This window comes from Fusarium fujikuroi, chromosome FFUJ_chr08, assembly GCF_900079805.1.
Source record: "Fusarium fujikuroi IMI 58289 draft genome, chromosome FFUJ_chr08".
NCBI classification, from domain to species: Eukaryota; Fungi; Ascomycota; class Sordariomycetes; order Hypocreales; family Nectriaceae; genus Fusarium; species Fusarium fujikuroi.
In genome coordinates, this window is record NC_036629.1 from 2319730 (window position 1) to 2343125 (window position 23396).

General features: G+C 47.9%; 11 protein-coding genes; 5 read left to right on the forward strand and 6 right to left on the reverse strand.

Moving 5' to 3' along the window:
* Positions 1–180: 180 nt before the first annotated feature.
* FFUJ_12587 (uncharacterized protein) lies at positions 181–3037 on the reverse strand (the record flags this gene model as incomplete). XM_023582210.1 has 3 exons in its annotated part: positions 181–292; positions 346–1440; positions 1497–3037. The coding sequence occupies 3 exons, from the start codon at positions 3035–3037 to the stop codon at positions 181–183; spliced, it is 2748 nt and encodes a 915-aa protein (XP_023434774.1).
* Positions 3038–3824: 787 nt separating this feature from the next.
* Positions 3825–5283, forward strand: FFUJ_12588 (uncharacterized protein; the record flags this gene model as incomplete). XM_023582211.1 has 5 exons in its annotated part: positions 3825–4179; positions 4233–4763; positions 4815–4946; positions 5013–5130; positions 5187–5283. The coding sequence occupies 5 exons, from the start codon at positions 3825–3827 to the stop codon at positions 5281–5283; spliced, it is 1233 nt and encodes a 410-aa protein (XP_023434775.1).
* Positions 5284–5767: 484 nt separating this feature from the next.
* FFUJ_12589 (uncharacterized protein) lies at positions 5768–7118 on the forward strand (the record flags this gene model as incomplete). XM_023582212.1 has 2 exons in its annotated part: positions 5768–6381; positions 6446–7118. 2 exons carry the CDS (start codon positions 5768–5770, stop codon positions 7116–7118), a joined length of 1287 nt encoding a protein of 428 aa, XP_023434776.1.
* A 1791-nt stretch (positions 7119–8909) lies between these two features.
* FFUJ_12590 (related to D-arabinitol 2-dehydrogenase) lies at positions 8910–9824 on the reverse strand (the record flags this gene model as incomplete). The annotated part of the gene is made up of 1 exon (XM_023582213.1): positions 8910–9824. The coding sequence occupies one exon, from the start codon at positions 9822–9824 to the stop codon at positions 8910–8912; it is 915 nt and encodes a 304-aa protein (XP_023434777.1).
* A 291-nt stretch (positions 9825–10115) lies between these two features.
* FFUJ_12591 (related to phosphoribulokinase/uridine kinase family protein) lies at positions 10116–10805 on the forward strand (the record flags this gene model as incomplete). The annotated part of the gene is made up of 1 exon (XM_023582214.1): positions 10116–10805. The coding sequence occupies one exon, from the start codon at positions 10116–10118 to the stop codon at positions 10803–10805; it is 690 nt and encodes a 229-aa protein (XP_023434778.1).
* Positions 10806–11064: 259 nt separating this feature from the next.
* On the forward strand, positions 11065–13274 carry FFUJ_12592 (uncharacterized protein; the record flags this gene model as incomplete). XM_023582215.1 has 3 exons in its annotated part: positions 11065–11530; positions 11594–12285; positions 12342–13274. 3 exons carry the CDS (start codon positions 11065–11067, stop codon positions 13272–13274), a joined length of 2091 nt encoding a protein of 696 aa, XP_023434779.1.
* A 38-nt stretch (positions 13275–13312) lies between these two features.
* FFUJ_12593 (SOU1-like sorbitol utilization family protein) lies at positions 13313–14306 on the reverse strand (the record flags this gene model as incomplete). XM_023582217.1 has 4 exons in its annotated part: positions 13313–13713; positions 13768–13920; positions 13976–14052; positions 14107–14306. The coding sequence occupies 4 exons, from the start codon at positions 14304–14306 to the stop codon at positions 13313–13315; spliced, it is 831 nt and encodes a 276-aa protein (XP_023434780.1).
* A 910-nt stretch (positions 14307–15216) lies between these two features.
* Positions 15217–17498, forward strand: FFUJ_12594 (related to maltose permease; the record flags this gene model as incomplete). XM_023582218.1 has 12 exons in its annotated part: positions 15217–15331; positions 15386–15471; positions 15527–15714; positions 15765–16071; positions 16127–16249; positions 16307–16489; positions 16541–16593; positions 16645–16722; positions 16773–16994; positions 17046–17175; positions 17225–17343; positions 17402–17498. The coding sequence occupies 12 exons, from the start codon at positions 15217–15219 to the stop codon at positions 17496–17498; spliced, it is 1701 nt and encodes a 566-aa protein (XP_023434781.1).
* Positions 17499–17705: 207 nt separating this feature from the next.
* On the reverse strand, positions 17706–18890 carry FFUJ_12595 (related to pectate lyase L precursor; the record flags this gene model as incomplete). Its single annotated transcript, XM_023582219.1, has 1 exon — positions 17706–18890. One exon carries the CDS (start codon positions 18888–18890, stop codon positions 17706–17708), a length of 1185 nt encoding a protein of 394 aa, XP_023434782.1.
* Positions 18891–19729: 839 nt separating this feature from the next.
* On the reverse strand, positions 19730–20626 carry FFUJ_12596 (uncharacterized protein; the record flags this gene model as incomplete). Its single annotated transcript, XM_023582220.1, has 1 exon — positions 19730–20626. The coding sequence occupies one exon, from the start codon at positions 20624–20626 to the stop codon at positions 19730–19732; it is 897 nt and encodes a 298-aa protein (XP_023434783.1).
* A 945-nt stretch (positions 20627–21571) lies between these two features.
* Positions 21572–22810, reverse strand: FFUJ_12597 (uncharacterized protein; the record flags this gene model as incomplete). Its single annotated transcript, XM_023582221.1, has 1 exon — positions 21572–22810. The coding sequence occupies one exon, from the start codon at positions 22808–22810 to the stop codon at positions 21572–21574; it is 1239 nt and encodes a 412-aa protein (XP_023435195.1).
* Positions 22811–23396: the final 586 nt, after the last annotated feature.

Sequence of the window (23396 nt, forward strand, 5' to 3'; positions counted from 1 at the left end):
GCATATCAACGATTGGCGAATTGCTGCGTGCTATCTGCAGCCGTATCTGAAGGATTCGAAGCGAAAGTTTATAGGATCGAGCTCACAGCAGTTCGTGCAAACAATCCTTTTGCTATTAAGCATAAATGAAGTACATATGACCCATAAAAAGACACAGTATCCGAAACTTTAACAGAACGTCTAGCCTCGAGTTTTGCAGTTGGTACAGTAGTCCATAATGATAGTACATGAGTTGGAAAGGCGTACATGTCCACAGATATCAACACCGTCATTCTCCTTAGCACTCTCACGACTAGAGAACTTTATGTTAGCATGGTTTCACACCCTAACGGGATTATGACGTACGCTTCTTCGATGTCAGAACCTTTCTTGCCAATACCGTAATCGTCGCACTGAAATTTGGCAATGCATGCAGCTTGGCCAACGGATGCCGCTACAAGGATACCTTTGGTCGAACGGCTGTAGCGAGAAGTATAGTCGCTATATATGGTGTCATCCTCATACTTATCGATCGCTCTGTCGCAAGCCTCACGAAGCCCCTTCTTAGATAGACCATCGCCGGTGCCGCATTGTCCACCACCATCGTTATCAACAGCAGTCTGACTCGGCAATGGAGTGGACACTGTTGAAGGTTCACCTACACCCACTGACTGGGTGATCTTTGTGATGCCTGGGATGTTGATATAATCGAGCACATAAGCTGACCAGACCAAGACCGTACCATCTGTAGTGGTCGTGATGGGTTGCTGAATAGGCTCATCCGTGATGGGACCAGTCTCAGGTGCCGCAGTGATTTGCGATGGAAACTCTGTGTATGCGACACACTGGTCGTCAACCAAGGTAGTCGTTGCGTAGTATCCCTCACCGCTAACTGTAGTTGAGCATTGACAATATGGCGTCTCAACCGCAGGGCCGCCATGGATGACGCATGGATAGTAGGTGCGAGTCGCTTCTTGATCTGTAGATGCTGGCATGTCAGTTGTATTACCAGTACCTCTGGTCTTGGTGATCAACGTGCTGGGGGCTGTGGTGACTGAGTATGTATCGGAGGCTGTTGTGAAAGAAGCAGTTGCTTCTGTATTCGAAGTTAAACTGCTATTGTGTGCAGTCGTAGAAGATTCGGAGGTGACGGTAGAGACTGCTTCTGTATCGGTCGGACCAGTCATGGTTGACTCGTCCACCGTTGTAGAACCAGAAACAGTGGACGTCTCAGTATCATTCCAACCATCATCGTCATCAAAGATCTCTGCCCATTGTGCTTCCAGAGCTGCGACTATCTTTGGATCAACATCAGCGGTGTAAGCATCCTCTGGAATGACAATGGCGGGATTGGTGTTGGGAACGCCAGCCCAGATAAACTCCGATGTCAAAGTCAGGGTTTCCGTGGCCTGAGTCTTCGTAGCACAGCTGATGATTGTTGGACAATTGCCAAATTCGGTCCTAAACAATATAATCAGTTACCTTCTAATGTGTCTGAGAGATACGCTTGTTCATACATGATTTGGGTTCCGTCCGAAGTCATGTATGAGATGGTCTTTGTGCAGTCTGGCTGTGTTGCAGCTGTACATTCCTCTGAAGTTGTTTGCTCGTAGGTGCTGGTGGTGGCTGAGGTTGGCTCTGGAGTGGTTGAAAGTACCGTAGATTGGACCGTAGACCTGTCTTCTTCCTTAGTTGAGTCGTCTTCGTCATCACCGTCGTCTTCGTTCTTGTCCCCAGGTTCATTTTCCGGGACAGGGTTAGCAGTCGGGGCAGGAGGCCTTACTACGGCACCACCTCCCCTACCATCCTGCAGCTTCCAAAACCACCCAAATGGAAAGATAACAATGGCGGCTCCATTGTCATCTGTGGTGGTAGTCGTGCCAGTGGATGAGATGTAGTCTTTATTCTGCTCTGGAACATATGTTGCCACCGTACCATCTGTCCCTGTGACGATACCATCTTCCGATGTCATCGTTGAGGAGGCCACGCTGCCCGTCGCTATGGGTAGATTGGTGGCCTCTGGTGTCTTTTCACTAGTTAAGGACTTGGTGTTGGACTTTGTGACTGGCTCGGTTTTATCAAGTGTAGTCGAGGGCGGAGAGCTATTTGCCGAGCCTGACAGTGTCGTTGAACTTTCCAATTCGATCGTGCCGGATTCCATGGTTGGCTGCGAGCTTTCAAGGGCCCGAGAAGCTCCATCAGATACAGTCAGGGCTTCAGAGGACGGGCTTGTACTATCCAGCTCATCATCGGATTGAATCGTAGTAGTTGTTGAGTCCCATATACCACTTGTTTGGTCTGGCAGCGTCGTGAAAAGTCGGCTTGTTGAGTCCTGGAAAGCCTGCGAAGTTTCGCTTGGAAACATTGTCGTCTCATCAGCGGTACCGAGTTCTTTGGACTCAAATCCACTTCTGGAAGTTTCAGAGTTTCCAGGAAGCGCGACAGAGGTGTCCGAATTAGCAACTGAAGTTATTTGAAGCAACATGTCTGTAGTAGTGGGTTCAGTAGCCCTGTTACTACTAGTATCGTAGGATGTGTTAGGATGTGGCGTGATGCCAGTGGCAGGGTCGGTGGCAGCCGGGTCTTGCCCCGTCAACGGAAGCGTCGTTTTGAAGAAGGATTGCCGGGTGGAAGGAGTAACGGGAAGCAATCCCGTCCAGTCGACCTCAATGGAAGTGGTAGAAATGCCCTGGTCACCTGACACGGGGTCAGAGATGCTCTCGGTTGTTTGGCTGAGAACTTCGGAAGTGCCATGATCAATGTAAACATTGGTCTTGGTTTCAGTCTCGAGCCCAGTACTCTCGAATAGAGACGTTGAGCTAAGCGAAGTACCATAGCCCATTCCAAGTGTTGAGGCTGGGAGGAGACTGCGAATGGAAGTTCTGGTGGCATTGCGATGACCTGAAAGAACATCGTTGGCCGAATGAGTGGAAACTGGTGGCATAACATACACCTGGGAATATCTTTTGAAAAGGTGAGCATCACCTAGAAGATTGGCTTGAGATAAGGTCGCCAAAAGGCCAAGAAAGATGACACCAAGCAGGGAACGGCGTGCCATTGTATGGAGGCGATATCAGAGAAGAAATGAATGGATGAATGAATGAAACAATGGAACAATGGAATGAGCGACTGAATTGTGATTAGGGAACAATAGAGGAGAAGTCGAATTTTTGAACATTGCGAACCTGGGGATCGTGAGATACCGGAAACAACATGTCGGCATGTTCGTGACAAGCCAACAGCTGTCTGACCAACACATTGAGGCTGGTGTAATCTACTCGAAAAGGCATCAGTTTCGCGCCGAGATTACGAGGAGCGTAACGCGCAATGTCACCCAATCCAACTAACCAATGTTCACGACCATTTGGGCTGTATTAGTGGGTAGCTGTTGGTTCTAACGACTTCACAAGTCTTTTTGATATCAGCGCTTCATGCAGTCAACCGTGCGGAACAGTTGAAACTAAGAAATTCACGGACTAAAATTAACTTGGCGGGGATGTTAGCGCTTTGTTCTGGCCCCTGCATGAATTATCAGGACATGATGCGAGGTTTACAGGGTTGTCAACTAACAACCAACAACCAACACGATCGGCGCTGTAGAAATAAAGATATTCAGTCTTGGGAACCGAGTCGTCAAAAATGCAGCTAAGTCTACCATAGAATCTCAGCGTTTTGTTCCTTCTGTATCGTTCCAAACTTTTCCTACAATAATCATCCACCTTCAATTTGAGACAGCTTTGTTCAGGGAGACGTTTCTAGTCTTTTTCCAAGTGACTAACTCGTTCTCTACTTATCATTACGCCCATTCGGCTCTGCTGGTCCTACTCAGGTTCCAATTGGCAAGAATGATGGTTCTTTTTGGCTATCTCTGGCTTACCCTTGGGCTGCTCATCTTGCTCACCCAAGCAGCTGAAACAACTACAGCAGATGAGTCCACCACCACGGCCGCCAGTCTCCTCAAGATCTGGGATCTTGACAGTGGTTGCGATACTGAGATTGAGTATGTTGAAGACTCAATGAGTATTGCTCTGGACATTGTCACTGCTGCCCACGAGGCTCTTGAATTCGTTGCTGGCCCAAGGCCGGATGAGACAACACAAAAAGAACGGTTAAATAGATGGAAATCTATTTACAAGTCTTGCATGGGGTTCTTAGGTTTCATGCCTGCCAAACAGGCTCATTACCTCCGAGAAGCCACAGGTGCGTTCCTAACTGGGTGGGAAAACACGCTTTTGTCACTAACAGCAGTCAAGCTCTTTTTGCGAAGATGAAAAGAACCATTCCTGCTGATCAGGGTGACCCTGCCCACGGATATGTCTACGGACTGAGGGATCTTCCTAACGCTAAGCCAAAGTTGATGTGTGGTGAGAAAGCAGGTGAAGAGAAGTGGAAATGGTACAGTGTCACCGATACCTTACCTGGTGAGCGTGTACCTATTTCTGGTATGGAAAAGTATGAGAAAATCGCCTTCGACTATCCAGGAGCATGGGTCTTTGACCATCGACTTTTATGGGCTGATAACGAAGACGAGAAGCCAATTCTTTGCCAAGATGGCTGGCTCGGTGCCGTCCTCTGGGACAAAGATATTGTCGTCTTCTGCGACGAGATGTTTCAGGCTCAAGCAAAGGCGATAAAATCTCCCCGGGAATGGAAGAGATCAGGCATTGTAGCAGGTGCCCAATTGAGTGACTATCACCAGAATCACCTCTCCGTCATCATGGTTCATGAGCTTTGCCATTGGTTTGGTGGTGCAGTAAGAGATGCACAGGGCATCCCTAGGCCTAGTAAGATGCTGCTTTCTGTCGTTGATTATCTGCCTAACTGATGTCTATTAGTAATCGACGACCAAACCGCCATAGATGGAAGCGGCCGAGTGATATATAAGATGAATCACAGAAACAGGGCCTTTGATGTCGAGCCAAGCCCCATGAAGGCCGCAGAAGGCGGTTACCAACGTGTAGTGGCATGTAAGTAGCTCTGTCAGTTTGATCTACGCTGCATGGAAGGCTTACTATTGACTGCTTGGTGCTCAGACGGTTGCAAAAAGGGTTTTACCCTTGCAATGTGTCAAGACAAGCAAAACAAAAATTACTGTGGCCCTGCAAAAGCCCTAAAGAATGCCGATTCACTGGCGTTATTTGCTCTGGCGATGTGAGTCTCCGTATTCGCTGTCACCAGCACTCTAGGTAGTCCTAACGCTGTCATAGGTATTACGACCAATGGGATTGGTCATTAGATGCTATTTCAAGGGTCCCAGGATCTAGGAAGAGGCCTGGTGGAGATCACGGGGGCAGGGACTCATGAAACATGCAGTCTGTCTATAAAAAGAGGCATGTCGGGTACAGCCAAAAGCTGTGAGCGAAGGGATACTTCATGATGTAAGTTAGTCTAGATTTTGCAAACCCAAGACGAAATATTTTCCTTAAAAGGAATAGATAGTCGTAAAGAGAACCACCATGAGTTCAAATTATTCAGAAGGGATATCTATGTTTGACTCCCCTGTGAAAGTTTAGCTGCCTAAAGCATTTGATCACATTGAGGGCATTCTTAAGCGCTGAAATCTTGAGGATCAGCGGTTTAGCGCCTGTGTTGTTTCACGAATCAGCAGATGACCCCACTCAGTGGTCCATGGCAATTCTGAAACACACCAAATCCATAACCAACAACCAACAACTAACGACCAACACGTTATGCTGCGTCCTTGATGTCAACCTAATTTCGCGCACCTGTTTCCATACTTCCCTCAGCAATCATCATCTTAAATCAGCCGCGTTGCAATCCAGCAGCTATGAGCCTTAGCCCTCGATATCCCGGCGCCGAAGAAGAGGAGCGTGAACGGAATGAGCGTTGGGAGGCTCGTGTTAAGGAACTCACTCTGCTCCCCGATCCCAGACCACGCGCCTTAACGCCGGACCCAAACCTTCTATCCAGCTCCAATAACTCCACTGCTTCTGTCTCCGGTCCAAGGCCCAGGTATCAAGAAACTTGCCTCTGGTTTCGAGTTCCACCAAATATCCGGAGTGACATTCTTAGACTAGCATTCGGAGATACCCGCATTCATATAAATATGGAGTACAACCGTCCGCATATTGCCCATCCAGAGAGTTCTAGTCTTCACTGTGGGATCGTTGTCGGTCCCGGAGAGTATCCAGGTGAAGAAATGCGGGTTCTCGATAAAACTAAGCCAGCGACATGGCGATGGTGGAGTTCGAGATGTCACCGCTCCTATCCTGACGAGACAAAGAACCAAGGCCCTATGACACGAGGAGGTGCTCCAGGGCCATGGGTTGACAATTGTCGCAACGGAGGTAACTCTAGTGTTTGCGAGGCATGGAAGGAACAGGAAGGTTCTTCTGCGTGTCGCGTTGGCGTAATGGGTTGGCTTCTTTCTTGTCGTCAGAAGTACGTTGGCTAAGTTTATCTTCTCTACAGCTACAAGCCTCATGGTACTGACTGATATCGGCAGTTATATAGAGACTATTGATGTCTTGTACTCCACAAACACTCTGATCTTACAAGGTTCACGCATGATCAATCGTCTTTCACAGATGCTCCTCCCTCAGCGTCTTGCCACAGTGACTTCTCTCGAAGTTATCTGGCCCTTTAAGACCAACTTCACTCCCGACCAGGACTACGATGATCTGGATCAAGGCCATCTCAGATCTGTGTTGGATCTGCTGTTACCATCACAATTTCCTGCACTGCGACGACTTTACGTTGAATTTCACGACGGTCAAGAATGCTTCCTCGGGACTTCTGGCCTTGAGGTGTATGAGGAGATCATTCTTCGACAATTGGATTCATTCGCTCAGCGCATGACTCACCTCACGGAATGCGCTTTTGCACTGCCGGACTACTTCTTTCGACGTCTTCACTATGAAGCCAGAGAAGAAGCTGTTGAGTGTAGCGATGGCATAAGGTCTTATTATAGTAGGAGGTCTTACCAGCAGGTCTGGCGAGACTTCAATGGAAGCATGGCGGCTGTGGTGTTGCCATATGTCGACAGCTATCCCAAGCCTCCATTCCAAGTGCTCCAAGAAGATGAGCAAGCCGCTGGGTATTGGATTCTCGAAGCTTCGGATGAAAAGATAATGGATAGCCCAGAGGAGCCCGCCCACTGGTGTGGGTCGTCATTGTGATAAAATGTCCAACTTGTTAGGTATTTGTTTTATTTGCAGCTGAGACTTGTGGCGGAGAGCTTGAATTAGCAGAGAGGGCTTGGTAGGTCGTCATCACAGCGAGGACCATTTGGCAGCCCCGTCTCAAGTCACGGCTCTATGTTATGATGTCTTCGCTGAAGAATTCATAAAGTCACATCATACTACGTGATCGCTTTGGTTCAACAAAGTAAGCAGCTTCTATTTTTAAGTCCAGAGATCACGTCAGCTGTGTTTCTCCACACTCTGTCGACCAGACTATCGAGCCAAATATGGGATGCATTCTTGTGATTACTCAACTTCTGATGCTAGTTATTCACTGCAGATTAAAAGATTTACTGTAGCCGTCGCAGGTTCGTTCTAGGGGCATTGATCAGTTATTGTACCGAGTCAAAGTACTGACGCTCTTGCAACAGCCTCTTCATCCTTAGTATTGATAATCATTAAGATTCTTCTAGAAGCTAGTTGCAATGATGATTTCTTGTTGGAATGATGATGGTTCTGTGTCGTGAATGAACAGACTTTCAAGCATTCCCTTGTGCTCCAGAGCTACCAGCATTGCCATAGAGGTCCATATAGGCACGTTCCCATATCTCGGGTTCAACTCCCATCTACTTGTCGAAGAATTTTTCGACTTGATTCGTCCCCCCATACGACCGGCAGGTATCTTTGCCTGGTTCCTGAAGGTCGTAGCAAAATTTGCATCTCCCTGCCCAGCTCGTTCGCGCAAAAATACAGTTGTTGCACTGGTAATTTTTCTGGGTACCTGTTTTCGAGACGGGTTGGGGGCATGACATGCATTTCCAAACCTTAAGCCTTCTCTCTAGAGATAAGTTAAGTTCCACCAAAAGCACGTTTTTGAATTCTTTTGCGTCTCCCTCATTCTGCATTTTTCGCAGACACCTTCCAGGATAGCAACATTCTTTTGCTCAGCGCTCAAAAGATCTCTGCCCTGATGGCTGGCCAAGCTGGTGAGTTCGCAGAAACGGCAGAAGATTGCTGCGCCGAAGTTTGAGGCGGCACATATCACGCACCACCCTGAAGCTCTAGTGTCTTCTGATTCCGTGGGTGCTTTAAATGAAGTATCGCGAGCAGTCTCGGCTTGCTTCTGCCAGCAGACTTGGCATCTCAAACTGAACTAGGGGTCTATCTTGGTTCCACAGCCAAGGCAATATGTGTACCGCCTTCACAATAGATGAGTTCCTGTGCCTTGTTTTTCATGTTTTCGGTATGAATTGTTATAGTCCGATCTTGATCAATGCTAAAGCTGTGCTGGAATCGATGGTGATGTCGGAAATCTGTTATGGTTTGTAGCAAAATGGCTGCACCAAGCAGGGAGCTATGTAGCTCACAAGGGACGTTTTTCTACTCACTGTCGATCTCAAGTCAGCTTTCACAGCCGAATAGAAAGCTCGCGAAGTGTCATTGACTTAGTGAGGAACTTTCTCGTGAATTGATCTACGTTCACTGCAGCACCAGCCTGGTACGGGAACCCAAATACCATTGGGATTCTCTGCCCGGGACTGCGACTCGAATAATGCATGCTTTGATTCATTATGGCATCCCCCGTGTATCAGACCTCTTTATGTAACATGCCTGATTAAAAGCCATTGGCGACGGTGCTCAGTGATTCTCTTTGGGATCCGTGTCAGCACTTCAAAGGCATTCACCAACGCTCTGTAGACCCGGGTATGAGAGTAGATCTGGATTGGTGGCCACGCCTAAGGTCGAAGGAACTCCAGGATCAAATATGCAACTCTATTGACCCTCTATCTAGAATACGATTGCCCCTCCGTCTACGACAATATCCGTTCCGTTCATGTAAGTTCCCGCAGAGCTTGCCAGCAGCACCACCGCACCCGTCAACTCGCAAGGAGCACCCATACGGCCGCTGGGGTTCCGTTCCGCCCAAATCTTACGATGCCCAGATATCCCGTCACCCTCATTCAAGATTGTGTCCATATATCCCGGACTGATAGTGTTGGTGCGAATGCCATAGCGAGCCCACTCCGCAGCCAGACAGTTCTTTAGCGTCAATAAGCCTGCTTTGCTGACATTATAAGCGGCTTGGGGTTGGGGATAGTTAACACGGTGTGCTGAGATGGAAGACGTGAAGGTAATTGATCCTCCGGTGCCTTGCTTGACCATCTGACGGGCGGCAGCTTGTGCACAAATGAATGACCCAGTCGTGTTGATGTCAATAATCTTGCGCCACTGAGAAACAGGCATTTCCAACGTCTCGACACACCCAACGACACCGACAAAGCAGACAAGACCGTCAACTGAGCCGAGAGTCGCCACTGTCTCCTCAACAGCGTCTTGCACTGCCTTTTCGTCTGTAACATCGACCTTCAATGCCGTGATTTTAGATTGTGGGAAACGTGCTTGAAGAGAGGCGAGGTCCTCCTTGGCCTGTGCTTGATTGACATCGAGGATTGCAAGGCCTTCGAGCCCATGTTCCAACAGAGCGTTGCATGAAGCAAGTCCAAGGGTACCTGTACCCCCAGTAACGATAAAGTTGCCGCGCACATAAAATCGCTCTTTGGCTCCAGTGGCTGGATCGATTGTGGCTTTGTTGCTTGGTGGTGCAGTCAAAGACGATGCTGAGCCGTCACCGAGGATCATGGAGGGGACTGCTCTCGCAGTAAGCGCGTCCCTACTAGGAAGCTCTGTAGCACCGGGAGCCATTTTTGCTACGTCTATAGATCGGAGAATGCAGGAAAGATGTTAGAATGAGTGTAGATGATCTGATCTGTGAGATTCACACGAAAATCACCCTTATAACCAGGAGCAAGTGCCCCACGCCCTATGCTTCGTCGGAGTACTGTCACCCGAGAGGTTACAAAGGCTGTGCATACAACGGTGGAGACGAGGTCCAATAACAACCACAAATTCAGCTCTTTGTTCTATTGAGTATTCTGCAGTATTCCAACTTCTCCATCGTTTCATTTCTCGGACTCTTTTTGGCCCATAATCACAATGGATGCCATCTACGCACAACTTGAGCGACGCGCCCTAAGCCTTCTCCATCAATTGCACCAACAATCCCCAGATGCCAGGGCCATTATTATTCTGGCTGGCCCTCCAGGATCAGGAAAGTCAACTATCGCTTCTCAAGTCGTACAGAGGATCAATTCCCTCCACCGAACGCCGATAGCAAAAGTTCTTCCAATGGATGGATATCATTACTCGCGCTCGCATCTCGACAGTCTCCCAAACCACGTTGAAGCCCACGCACGAAGGGGAGCACATTGGACATTTGACGGTCAAGCGGTTCTTGGCATGATCAAGCAATTACACGAATCACGAGAGAGGCCATTGACTACCTTGTACATGCCGAGCTTCGACCATGATATAAAAGACCCGATTCCTGATGCCATTGAGATAAGCCCAGATGTCAAGATTGTTTTGGTGGAGGGCAATTGGCTCTTGTACAATGAGTACCCTTGGAATCAGATTGCCAATTTTGCAGACGATACTTGGTTCGTTGATGTCGAACCTCAATTGGCATTACAAAGAGTTGCGAAAAGGCATGTTGCATGCGGTATTGAGAGGACACTAGAGACGGCGATGGGTAGAGCAAGGAACAATGACATGAAGAATGGGGAGGATATACGGCGTGGTCTGATTCAGCCCAACATCATCGTCAAAAGTGTTCAAGACGCGTGAACTACTCTAGTTGCTCCCAGTCAATAAAACGCAATTGGGGTTCAATAAGATCATGAGGCTAATTGGTCAACTTCGAGCTTCTGATCACCCCAATATTTGTCGGCCTCCAGGCCTCCGAAGGTGGTTACTCCGCACTTGGTGGCTGTTGCAAGTGTCGGCCAACAGTGCTCCGATGAACGAATGACGCTAGTTTTGAACCTTGCCCTCATGATAACTCCCCTTTCTCTTCGTGACAACGCGTGCATATGCGAGACTAAAGATGGGTCGTCCTCCGATGCACGGTTCTTCGAGCCAACCTCGAGCTTGTCTCAATTGCCAGAAGCGCAAAAGCCGATGCCAACCTAGCGTCAATGGCCCTGGGCCTTGTTCATACTGCGCCCGCGCGGGCAAGGACTGCAGCTTCGTGAATCCACCTGATCGGACACGGCTTACGCGGAAGAACCTCGATACGATTGAGCTACGCTGTAATAAACTTGAGGCTCTGATTCGGTCGCTGCATCCTGATATGGACATTGATGCTGCTCTCGCTAACCTAGAGTCTGGCCAACAAGTCATCAGACGAACTGAGCCAGAGTCGGACGATGACTCTCCTGAGCACGAGGAGCCAGCACATGAGTATGAGTGGAGTGAGCCATCATTACCGCCAGATTTCGACAGTCAAAACGATGAAGCCGCGGCTATGGATGGTATGGCTACGCTGAACAGCCTTGATGCTGGATATTTAGGTATATCGGCCCATCATCCATCTCACCATCACACCAAATGGTTCGGAATCTAACTCCCACCAGGCAGTAGTTCGGGTGCAAACCTTCTACAAGAAATTGCATCAATGCTTCCAGAACTCGCGGCATCAAATTCCCCTGCCACGAGTCATGGAAAGTCTCCCAGCCAAACACATAAGTCAAAACCGTCCCTTGATCCGCCCAATCTAGCAAACGAATCATTGACAAACTATTTCGTCGATGCTTACTTCTTATTCTATAATGTATCATATCCAATTCTTCACGAGCGATCCTTCCGCCAGAAACTTGCCGCTCGGGGCATGCGACGTGGCAAGTCATCGTGGAATATCATCTATTACCTTGTGTTAGCCATCGGGCACTGGATATCAACGTCGGATAGGCACCACGCAGGCTCGCGATTCTACACGGCTGCGAGGAACTCGTTGTCAATCCATATGCTAGAATCTGGTACGCTTGAAACCTTGCAAGCGCTTCTTCTGATGAGCAATTATTTGCAGAAGATGGACAAGCCAAACACAGGCTATCAGTTCACAGGTATCGCGTACAAGATGGCCCTTGGACTTGGAATGCATCGAGAATCGCCGAAGCTACAAGATAACGTTGGACTTGAAAGGCGGAGACAGTTGTTCTGGGTCCTTTACTGCTTCGATAGCGGGTTCAATATTACAACAGGGAGACCGCCATATGCGCAGGAAGGTATCATTGATACCGCACTACCAAGAAATATTGACGACAAGGTAATTCAATTTTCCTGTAGCGACGTTGATCGTGATATGCATACTAACAACAGCAGGACCTCGAACATACCATGCCCCTCCCTCCTGAACTCGACACACCAACGACACTATCTGCCATCATCGCACAAGCAGAACTTGCGAAACACGCAAATTCGCTATATCTAGAGTATCTCACCGCGAAGACATCCAACACCAAGGTCGAGTACCAAGTCGCCGAGACTATAGAACGGACCCTCTCCGATTGGCGGCAGAAGCTGCCACAGTACTTCACTTCTGCAGACGTCCCAGTATGGTTCGCTGGTCCGCGGGCTGTTGTTCTGTGGAAAGAACAGAATCTGCGCATTCTTCTTTGGCGCGGAAGTAAGCGAACCCATCCGTATCTGCCGAACAAGACCGATGCGGAGACACGCTGTCTTGATGCTGCCATGCAAAGCATAAACGACATAACAGCTTTCTGCAGCGAAAATGAAGGTATCTTGCATCTAGGTATTGTCTGGTATGCCACATATTTCTTGTTTCAAGCCGCTCTTGTTCTTGAAGCGAGCTATCTAGATCGTGAGGCCCAGGACAAGCTAGATCACGAGACGGCCGATTGGCGATTGATGGTCCACAAGGCGCAGAGCTGCCTGGTGGCTTTCTCAGCGAGAAGCAGATCAGCCAAGCGGTGCTTGGAGATTTTGGAACTCATAGATAGAAGGGCAGAAACAGCAGCGAACACTCGTCGAACTGTCCTCACAGTGCCCGAGCTTGTTGATGAAGCACCAGCTGCGCTACAGCCCCCAGTGGGTGACACTGAGGCATCTCTTCCACCAGCTGATCTACAGAATTTTGGTGGAGATCTCTCCATAGGGACGTGGACACTGAACGACGATGGATCAGATCCTACAATGAGGATGATCATGGATAATACCCCATGGGGATACCTTGATAATGCACCCATGGATACTCTGTTTAACGACTGGTTACCTCAAGATACTTTTGAAGAATAATAGTTTGGGAAATCTCTGTATCTTAGCATTGCTTGTTACTAAGGGAGTACATAACCGCCATCAATGATGATGTCTGATCCAGTGGTATATGTGGACGCATCACTGGCTAAATACAAGTACAAGCCCTTGATTTCCTTCACATGCCCCTGTCTGCCTAGCACCGACATACGATAAGCTTCGTTGAGTGCCAATGGACCAGCTCCCATCTTGGTATCGAAGAAGCCTGGGGAGACGATGTTGACGCGGGCGAACTCTCTCCACTCGCGGGCCAATGACTTGCCAAAATGCGTCACGAATGCTTTCGTTCCATTGTAAATAGGTTGGTCAACAGGAACATTGACAATGTGGGCGCTCATACTAGAGGTGATGATGAGAACACCGCTACCTTGTTGCTTGAAGACCTCGCCGACATATTTGGAACAGTAGACAACGCCATTGACTGCGAAGGGTCAGATGGGTACTCGATGGGGGACAAGAGATGGATTTGACATACCGTTCACGGACATTTGCTTGTCGAATTCGGGGAGAGTCTGTTCCAGGATCGGCTTGCTGATAGCCATTCCAGCATTGGCGACGAAAACGTCTATTCTGCCAAAGTCTTGTACGACCTGCCTTACTGTCTTCTGTACGGACTCCGCATCGGATACTGCCGTCATGTCAACTTCAGGTCCTCATGTTTGAATGAGACGCCATAAACATACCATCGACTTTGTAAGCGGCAGTCTTGACATTGTGTTTAGTCCCAAGATCCTGGGCTTTTTGGATAGCCACGTCGTTTCTGGAAGATTGTCAGTGATTGAGTAGGAATCTTGATATGAACAGTACGACTTACGAATTGTACCATAATACGACATGAGCGTTGGCCTCAGCCATTCCCTCCGCGACAGCATAGCCGATACCGTCAGCGCCGCCAGTCACGACAACTACCTTGCCAGTCATCTTGAATTGCTCCAAGACATTGGTAGGGGTGTCGGGAAAGGGTCTAGGGAAGCCATCCCGCAGGACGGTACAGTCGGATTCGTTCATAGACATTTTAGTGGCGATCTTGCAATTTGGTGTTGAATGAGGATTGGCTACATTCTCAATGACGGTGAGAATATTTATAGTGTTACTGGCGATTTGATGATCTCCATCATTGTCGGGGTTTTGTCGACCGATGCAAGCGCAATAGCGTAACTGACTCGCCCTCGTGCTGTCTTAAGCGGGGTCACGGCTCACTGTGACCGACGCCATTGAGAGGTCAGTAAATGCCGTGATTGGGTGCTTTAGTTCCACGGAACTGGCCTTTCAGTGACCACAAATTTGCTTCTAGAATCTAGAACTGCAAGTTGGAGTTTTCTCTCCTTTCGTGACCATGTGCATTGTCAGGGAGTCGAGGATCCGGGGTAAGAGGCGGACAGCATGGTGAGGAGCGATATGTCATCATGTACTTAAGCTTTTATAGAAACAGCAATGTCCCACAATATTGCGGGCGTCAAGACAGAGAAAGAGAAGCAGAGAAGTAGAGAGTGAGCGTAGGGCAATCGAACCGAGTGTACGCTGTTTAGGCCAGTCCGTCGTCGTCGCCAGGCTCGTCGGAGTATCCCCTTTGGCTGAAGGGTTAGCGACCTTGTTTCAACAAAGCCTACATCTCCTTTAGTCCTGGTTCTAGCTCCCCAAACACTGTGGAACTAAAGTTAGTGTTAGTCCTTGGAAACCTTTCGAATGATCCCACTAGCCCGGGACCTAATCTCGAAGAGGGCATTCCCCGCGGGGAAGATCTGGGGTCTGGAACTCCCCCGGAGTTCAGTGAACCGGGAGACTATGCATGGGCATTTCTCTGCTTCACAGGTTAACTCAACTATTTAATCGACTGGGTCCTCTTTTACTGGACTCTTTGTTCCATCACGCCAACTTCAATCTCTAAAGTGTCCCTATTTGCCCAGACCACAATTACAGCAACATGACTTCCAAAGATTCAGAGAAGCCAACTATCGTCCATGACCCAGAACCGATTGACATCTTTACCAAGGAGTCACTGGGCATGGGAAACCAAGTCTACGAGACAAAGTTTGCATGTAGGTTCTAACGAGCCTGAATATCTCTATGGCCACTGACTAACAGTCTGTCAGCACTTGGACGATGGGCCGTTGTCAAGACCTTTTGGAAGGCTCTCCTTTTCTGCATGATCTTGAATTGGGCAGCCTTGAACGATGGCGTAAGCGCAGTTCTCCGTTATGTCTCTCTCTATCTCTGCTAACAACTCCCTGTAGTTCCAGCAACAGATCCCCGGTAACGTAATCCCAATGCAAGCCTTCATCAACACCATGTCCGACACTACAATCAACGGCAAGCCAGCCGTCAGCGCTCGAGTTGTCTCCTACTGGCAGGGCTTTGCTGAAATGTCCAAGACTCTCGGCATGTTCACTGGTGGTTACTTTGCCGATAGACTGGGTAGAAAGTTAGTCTTTGGCCTTTCTCGGCCCTGTTAATATGCTGACTAGTCTCCAGGAAGGCTCTCTGCGGTGCGATCGTTATACTTCTCGGAGGCTCTATTGCGGAGATCACGGCATCTGGCTGGAAGAGTTGGCTCGGAGCTGCTGTTCTGGTCCGGCTTGGTGTCGGACTTGCACAGTCGATCCTCATCACCTATGTCTCGGAGCTCACACCTTTCCAGATTCGAGGTCTGATGATTGGTGCTTATCAACTGTGTCTTGGTATCGGACAGCTTATCAGTGCGATTGCAACACAACTCATTACTATCCATCAGCCGACCAAATGGAGACCTCTGATTGCCACCGAGTTCATTTTTACTGGAGTATGTATCTACCGTCTAGCAAACGGGAATCTGGAAACTGACTTTCCTCCTTAAGCTTCTTATCTTGATGGTATGGCTCGTTCCCGAGTCTCATATCTACTACGCTCGTAAAGGAGAGGATGACAAGGCCAAGAAGTCAATGCTCACACTCTACGGTAACATTGATGGATACGATGTCGTAAGTGCCTTCTCATAAACAGATTCAGCAACCAGTACTAATATTATGCCTTGCTAGGAACATGAGTACCGTGTCATCCAGCACGGTATTGAAGCTGAGCGACAGCTACATCTCGAGTCCAAGTCTTCGTCCTTCTTTGAGATCTTCGACAAGCATAACTGGCGAAGAACATTGGCCGGATGCATGGGTATCTGCAGTCAATGGGCCGCAGGAGCACCAATTGTGTTCTCGTACTCGACAGTAAGTTTTGTCTGTAATCATGTATGTTATACAGAGCTGACAGGTCGCCAGTATTTCTTCGCTGTTGCTGGTCTGAAGGATCCCTTTCTCGTCACCATCATTACGTGAGTACAGGAGTCGCGAGTCCATTGTTCTTCGTTCGCTAACATTGCTAGCTTCGTTCTACTTATTATCGCGATTGTGTCATCTCTAATCGCTTGCGAGTTCATTGGTCGCAGACCTCTTCTTGTTGGGTGGGTCTGAACCAGAAAGCAGATGATACCGATGCTGACCGATTATCTAGTGGATGTTTCGCCATGATGCTTTTCAACGTCGGCCTAGGAACAACTGGTTTCTTCAAGAACCCAGCATCCGACAAGGCTGCCTTGGGGTGTCTTCTCCTCTGGGTCATTGCTTACGGCTGTTCAGCAGGACCAATTGGTTTTGTTGCCGCCGGCGAAACTTCAACTCCACGTCTACGAGCTCAGACGACCTCATTCAACCTGGGCTGCTATGGTCTCGGATTGTAAGTTATCTTTTCCGATTCAAAGACGGTTGGATAACATATCATCTTCAGTGTTGTCTTCCAATGGACCGTTTCTTACATGATCAGCCCGGATGCTGGTAACCTAGGCGTCAAGGCGGTGTTTGTCTGGGCTGGATTGTTGGTACCCACAACTGTTCTTCTTTGGTTCTTCTACCCCGAGGTCAGTGCTACGCAAATGGCTACAAAGCGACTTACACTAACATTCCTAGACCTATGGTCGAAGTTACTGGGAGCTTGACGAGCTTTATGCCCGGAATATCCCCGCTTGGCGATTCAAGAATACTCCAACTTTGGTTGACGAAAGTGGTGGCAAGAACCGAGCACTGATGTCTGGACGAAATGAACATTCAACAAACCAGAATATCATGACTTGATCTATACAATAGCATTAATCAAGTCAAAATGACTGGTCTTCAAACTTGTCTTGGTATCCTAAACTGTGCCATCGGTGCTGTCTCTTGTACCAATGCACGAGGTCGATGATTTTTGGTCCTCTCTTTTGCTTTCAATGTACATATAAGTAATTTAGACAGAACCCTTCCATTTTATGCAACCTTAAAACATTCACACGAGAAGTCAGAGTGACGGTGATGAATGAGGTTCGACTGTATTGAAGATCCTGCCCTGTTCAAACCTCAGCGCTACTAACTTGCGAATGAGAAAGCCAGCCCATCGCCATATATGAAGGCCTCAGACCCAGTGAGTGGTGGCTCCGTAATTTCCTCCATCAGCAGGGCGAAGAAAGTCACTCTGAGTGATCTTGCCATTCGCCTGTCGACGTCCCTTGATAAGGCTAGTGGAGGTAGCCTTGAAGTCTGCATCCTGCCAAGATCCACCCTTCTCCCAATTGTTGCCCTTACCCTTCACCGAAGTGAGCGTGTTCTGCTTGCTCAGGCTGCTGGATCCGGCATTGTTGGCTGCAAGGTTGTTCTCATAGGTAGCTTTGGAAGAGCGTTGGTTGAAACCTTCCTCGCGGTTCTTCCAAGCAGTGTTGTGGATGAGAGTCATGTCACCGGGCATGTTGTTGTCGCTGAAGCCACGGCGGTTACGGAAGGAGAAGTTGTTGCGAGCGACATGGTTGACGTTGGCTCGGTTGGCGGGTGATCCACCGCCGAGCTTGATGCCAATGCCATCTCCTCTGTAAGGGTTGAAGTTCCAGCGGTTCACACCATTGTCGAAAATGATGTTATCAAGGATGGTGACAGAAGATTTGAACTCGTACAGATCGATACCATCATCAGCATTCTCGTAGCTGCGAATACCACGGATGATGTTCCCAGCGCCTGAGCCTTCCTTGATAGCCATACCATCTGCATTTTGGCCATTGTTGCGTGGATCAGCGTTGTTATGGGTGTCAAGATAAACGATCTCGTTGTTCGAGATGCTGTTCTGCATGTGGAAGCCAGTCTCATAGTTGCTGTGGGTGGTCAGGCGCTCGAAGTAGTTGTTGTGTGAATCCTTCACGTAGACACCATAGGGGCCCTTGGTGAGAGTGATGTGAATGAATCTCCAGTACTCTGCCTTCTCGACATGAAAGATACCGCGATCCTTGCCAGAAAAACTGGCACCAAGGGCAGCCGGAGTACCAGGCATCTTGTCACCGTCAATGATGACTTCTTCGTTATTATAGGACCTGATGGTGTAGGGTTTGCTAGAGGAACCTTTCTTGGTGAAGTGGATGTTCTTGGACGGGCGGTAGGTTCCCTTTCGGAGATATATGGTGTCTCCAGCGCTGGCAGCATTAACTGCAGCCTGGATGTCGGCCAGAGGGGAGCTGCTAGAGCCTGAACCACTGCTCGATCCGTTAGGAGCGACGAAGATGTCTTTGGCCAGGGCTGTAGGCAACGCGGCGAGTATGTACTTGAAGAGAAGCATCATAAAGGAATGTGAATGGAAACGAGCCTATGAAGGAGCGAGAAAGAAAGTAATGAGGAAAATATTTTGATTCAAGCTCAATTTTGGCTTCACGAGATATCTTCTTTCCTTTTGTAGCTCCATCTACCCATGCTTTCACACGTTCTTCTGGAAGCTCGGGTTTCCAGCGATGCCGCTATCATTATACACATGGCACTTAGCGCCTCGGCACTCTTGGCTGTGTGGGTTGCTGCTGAAGACTACGAGTAAGAGCTCAAGCCAAAGCCAAGATACAGTAAGCTTAAATTGCCACAAATGGCGGAGAGTTTTATCTTGAATCTCTGATCACTTTTTCCTGCCTCAAGCCACGCGTCATACTCCACGATCGGACGTAATTCCCATAATGGTTGTTGCGGAGCCTATTGTCCCGAGTTTTGATTGAAGCCAAGATATCCAAGAAACGATCGGGCCGTGTCAGTCTGTCAAGACTCTTGGCGAGTTTGAAGCCGTGAGAGAAGACCTTGGCAACTCTTCAATACGAAATTGACCGATGATATAAACTCCACTCTCATCTCAAGGTAGGCCGGGATGGAGTTATCCACTAGTAAAAGTTGATGATCTCATGCTCAAGATACAAAGACTATCAAAACCATGAGTCGACAAGAAGCAATATGGCTCAAGATTGTATTCAATTTCTGCCATCCGTTTATATTACAACTGTATATAGTAAAATATCATTTTATCTATCCGTATGACCTATCCTTCCTGTATTATCCTGTTGCCCATCACAGTATCTCCTCATTAAATCATCCGTCTCTGTTGTGTTTCCTGGGTGGAGCCTAAGTTTCTATCTTCGTTACCTAGTGGGTGTAAACCTGTTCCGGCCCCAGGGATCCATAGTCCCCGGAGCCGTAGGGGTTGGATGGTGTGACCTGCTGGCCGTTCACATCGCTCACGCCGAACCAAGCAAGCTCCTTATCTCTCACGACAATGATGACAGCAAAAGGAGGAGAAGGCTCAGTAGCATAGCCCCAAGAGATACTAAAGCTAGATCCATTAGTGCAAGGTTTGTTGGCCCAGCTTTCTGTAGAAGCACTGGAGCCAGCCATACGGACGATAGTACATCGCTCAGTCTTGCCATCAGCCTCAACTATAAAGTTATAGTCACATCCATGGCCGTCTTCACCGCAATAACGCGTGAGATTCTGGATTGCCCAAGTCTTGCCGACAACAGGTATGGGGCTAGGGTATATACTAGCCACTGGTTGAGTGCCGTTGGTCGGGACGGGAAAGGAGGGGTGAGTTGCGGCTGAAGTTGCTGTGTAGGTGATATGAGCTGAAACGCAAAGTTTTGGGTGAGCCGGGCTGCATCCCCCAGGGACAATAGGGATTGGGGTGAAGGTCGGGGGAAGTCCCGTATGATAAGGCAGTGGGCATGATCCAGGAAGAGCAGGATTGCAACCTCCTGGTATACCAGGGATGGGAGTGAAGGTCTCAACGGGAACTGTGTCGTTCTTACTGGCAGATGCAATCTCTGTCTTGGTGGGCTGCGCAAGAGATGCCGTGGCAGAAGAACAATACTCGCGAATTCGTGCACTATCTTCGCCAACACAGGCTGTCAGGGTGCAAGAGAATGCTACTTCTGGTGTTCCAGCCACGATGCAAGCGTTATAAGCCTTCTCACATTCATCGTAGGATGTAAGAGGAAGGGCCAACACGGCTGAGACCAGAGTCAAGAGTGAGACGAGCTTGTTCATGACTGGGAAAGAGATCTAGTTAATGTTGAACGATCAGGTGGGTAATAAGGCGTGGAGATTGAAAATATCTTTGTTCTCTGATATGCTGTGATGTTATCGGTTGATGATGTTTCAATCTCAGACAACATGTCTTAGAGGTTATATAGTCAGATGGTGAAGCTCAGCATTGATTCTGTTAGTACCCCAACCTCCTTCTTACTGTGCGTTTTTCTCTCATGACATAACCCGAAGTTTGAGCTAGAAAGGGCTCTATCAAGAGCCTCCACTCTTCAAATGGTTTGCCAATGTAAGACAGTCGACTCATGGATCTGACATCAACATCGCACTACAGAAAGCCCAGCCACTGTCATTATAATATTTTCACCACTCTCACAGCTGAATTACTGTCGAGCAGCCGATGATTTGCATGGCCAGCTGCTCAGCCAACCTCCGATTTACACAATGGCTCCGCTAACACGAGAGGACCATTGAAGGTCTAGAGCGAAAGCAGCAAAGACGTTGTTCTTACTGGCAAGCGACAAAAGTCTAATTGAAACTCAACGAATCAGGTTGGCGTGCCGTGCATGTAGCACGTTGTTGAAAGGGATAACGCAAACCTTAAATCGACGGTTGCCAACTTCTGGAATGTGATTGATATAATAAACATGTGATGTAATTGTTTATCTACTGCTATCTCTTTCTTTCATTGAAACCTCGTAACTTGAAAGCAAGCGCGAGACTTGGGTTTTGTCTTCCGTCCATATTGTCTCTATTATACTTCAACTGGCCATCCATTGGCAAGTTATTTAGTGCTAAGCATATACTGATTAATTACTGGTTTGCTATTACACCTCTCTAACTTCGTTGCTTTTATGGCCCGTAATACATCCGTATTATATATACTTTTGTTTAGGCCGTGGCCAAAGATACCTGCCTCTTTCTGCTTAATAGATGCTGTCGCCCCCTTCAGATTCCAAACATGCTACTGAAACACATTCGAGTAAAGTTGAAAACGTTTTGCTGATCGTCTTCGTAGTGAGCTACCACATAGCTGGCGTTATTGGGGCGTTGGAAGCCATAACTAATGGTGCCGTTATATGGACCGTCAACGATATCATGATGCTCAGTCTTGTCGAATTTGCCGCGCAAGCACGCCAACAGATCAGCCTGTATTCCTGGACCACTTGTGAACTTTCCGCAGGGAGTCTTGCGAGTCTCAATGCATGCGATGACAATCACGGCAATTCCAAAGCCCAACAGAACGCCGGTGTAGAATTTGTACCAGGTGGATGATATGCAAGGTAAGACAGTGGACTTGGCTCCTTTGATGCCCATGTACCAGGTTGTTATCAGGGCAGTCATCCCGATCACGCCCAGGTAGAAGATAATCACCACGAAAGTCGTCGTGGTGTAGAAAGTGTTTCCCTGTGGGACCATGAACGACAGGGCCAACCCCAGGAGAGCGAGGAGCACCAACGCATAAGTGCATCGAAATGTTCTGCTGCCCCAAAAACCTGAGTTGTGAAATCTTTGGGGTTCAATCGTCATAGGATTCGCAGCCAATATCTCGAATGATGTCGTGCTGCAGACCATAGGTTGTGGAGAACCAGCAGGGATATCCTCCATCGAGGCGAATGAGAACTCGTCCGTAAGCCACAGACAGCTGCACAGCCTCAGCAATCCGAAAAGTGCCATGGGAAAGAAAATGATGTCGACAGCCATCAACAGTGTGAAACTTGGGGCAGAAGGGTCGATTTGACTGCCCAATAGCAGGATTATGGCCTGCATGCCTTGAACAGTAACAATTAGAGTCTTGATCGCGTCTCTTGATAATAAGGTGACCCTGTCCCCATCAGGCAGTTGAACACAACGCGGTCGGCTGTACTCGATCATCTCTTCAGATCCATCCCAGCCTTGATCAGTCCAAAACAAGGCATTGCTGGCAGCGAGATCGAATCTGTCCCAGTTCTTGGCCCGAATGCGACGGTCAGTGATGGCTCCGTATCGCCAGAGAATGGAAGTCGGATTATAGTGGCATATTCGTTCGTGCCAAGGAGGCCGACTCAGAGAAAGATAAGTCGGTGAAGGTGCACCGATAAGAACATGCGCAATGAGCGGAGCCAAACACAGAGTGAGAAGAGTAATCCAGTCAGAAACCGCGATCTCTTGGCTTTGGTACAAGAGGGGGTTAATAAACACAGTCATCCTTGGTCTCTCCAGGTGGCTCTGAATGCCGACTTCAGGTTGTGGTGAAGGACAATGAAGGAAGCTTTGGAATGAGAAAGTCCCCTGAACATAAGCACTACAGAAAGAATTTTAATTCTATAACACTAGGGTTATACTGAAATGGAGAATATTAGAGACAGCTACATGCATGCTGACATCTAAAACATAGTGCTGACAGGAATAAGATTGCCTGTTAGCTTAAGCGTAGGGGGTAAAAAAGGGGGGGGGGGGGGGGGGGGGGTATAAAATAAATTAAATAATAAAAAAACTATAAAATGGAATTTATATAAATAATTAATATTAAGACTTTATAATTAATATTAATTTATTAGAATTACTATTAATTTTATAATAAAGCTATTAATTACCTTTATATTATTTAAATATATATAATATAGTTAATAAGTATACTAACTAAATAAGTATATTAACTACTTTCTTTAACCTTTTTAACCTATAGGTTAAAAATCTTAACCTATAGTTTAAAAAGGCTAGCTTTTATTTACTAAATTCCTCTCTAAATAACTTAAGAATATCCTTATAAGTCTTTATATTATAACTACCT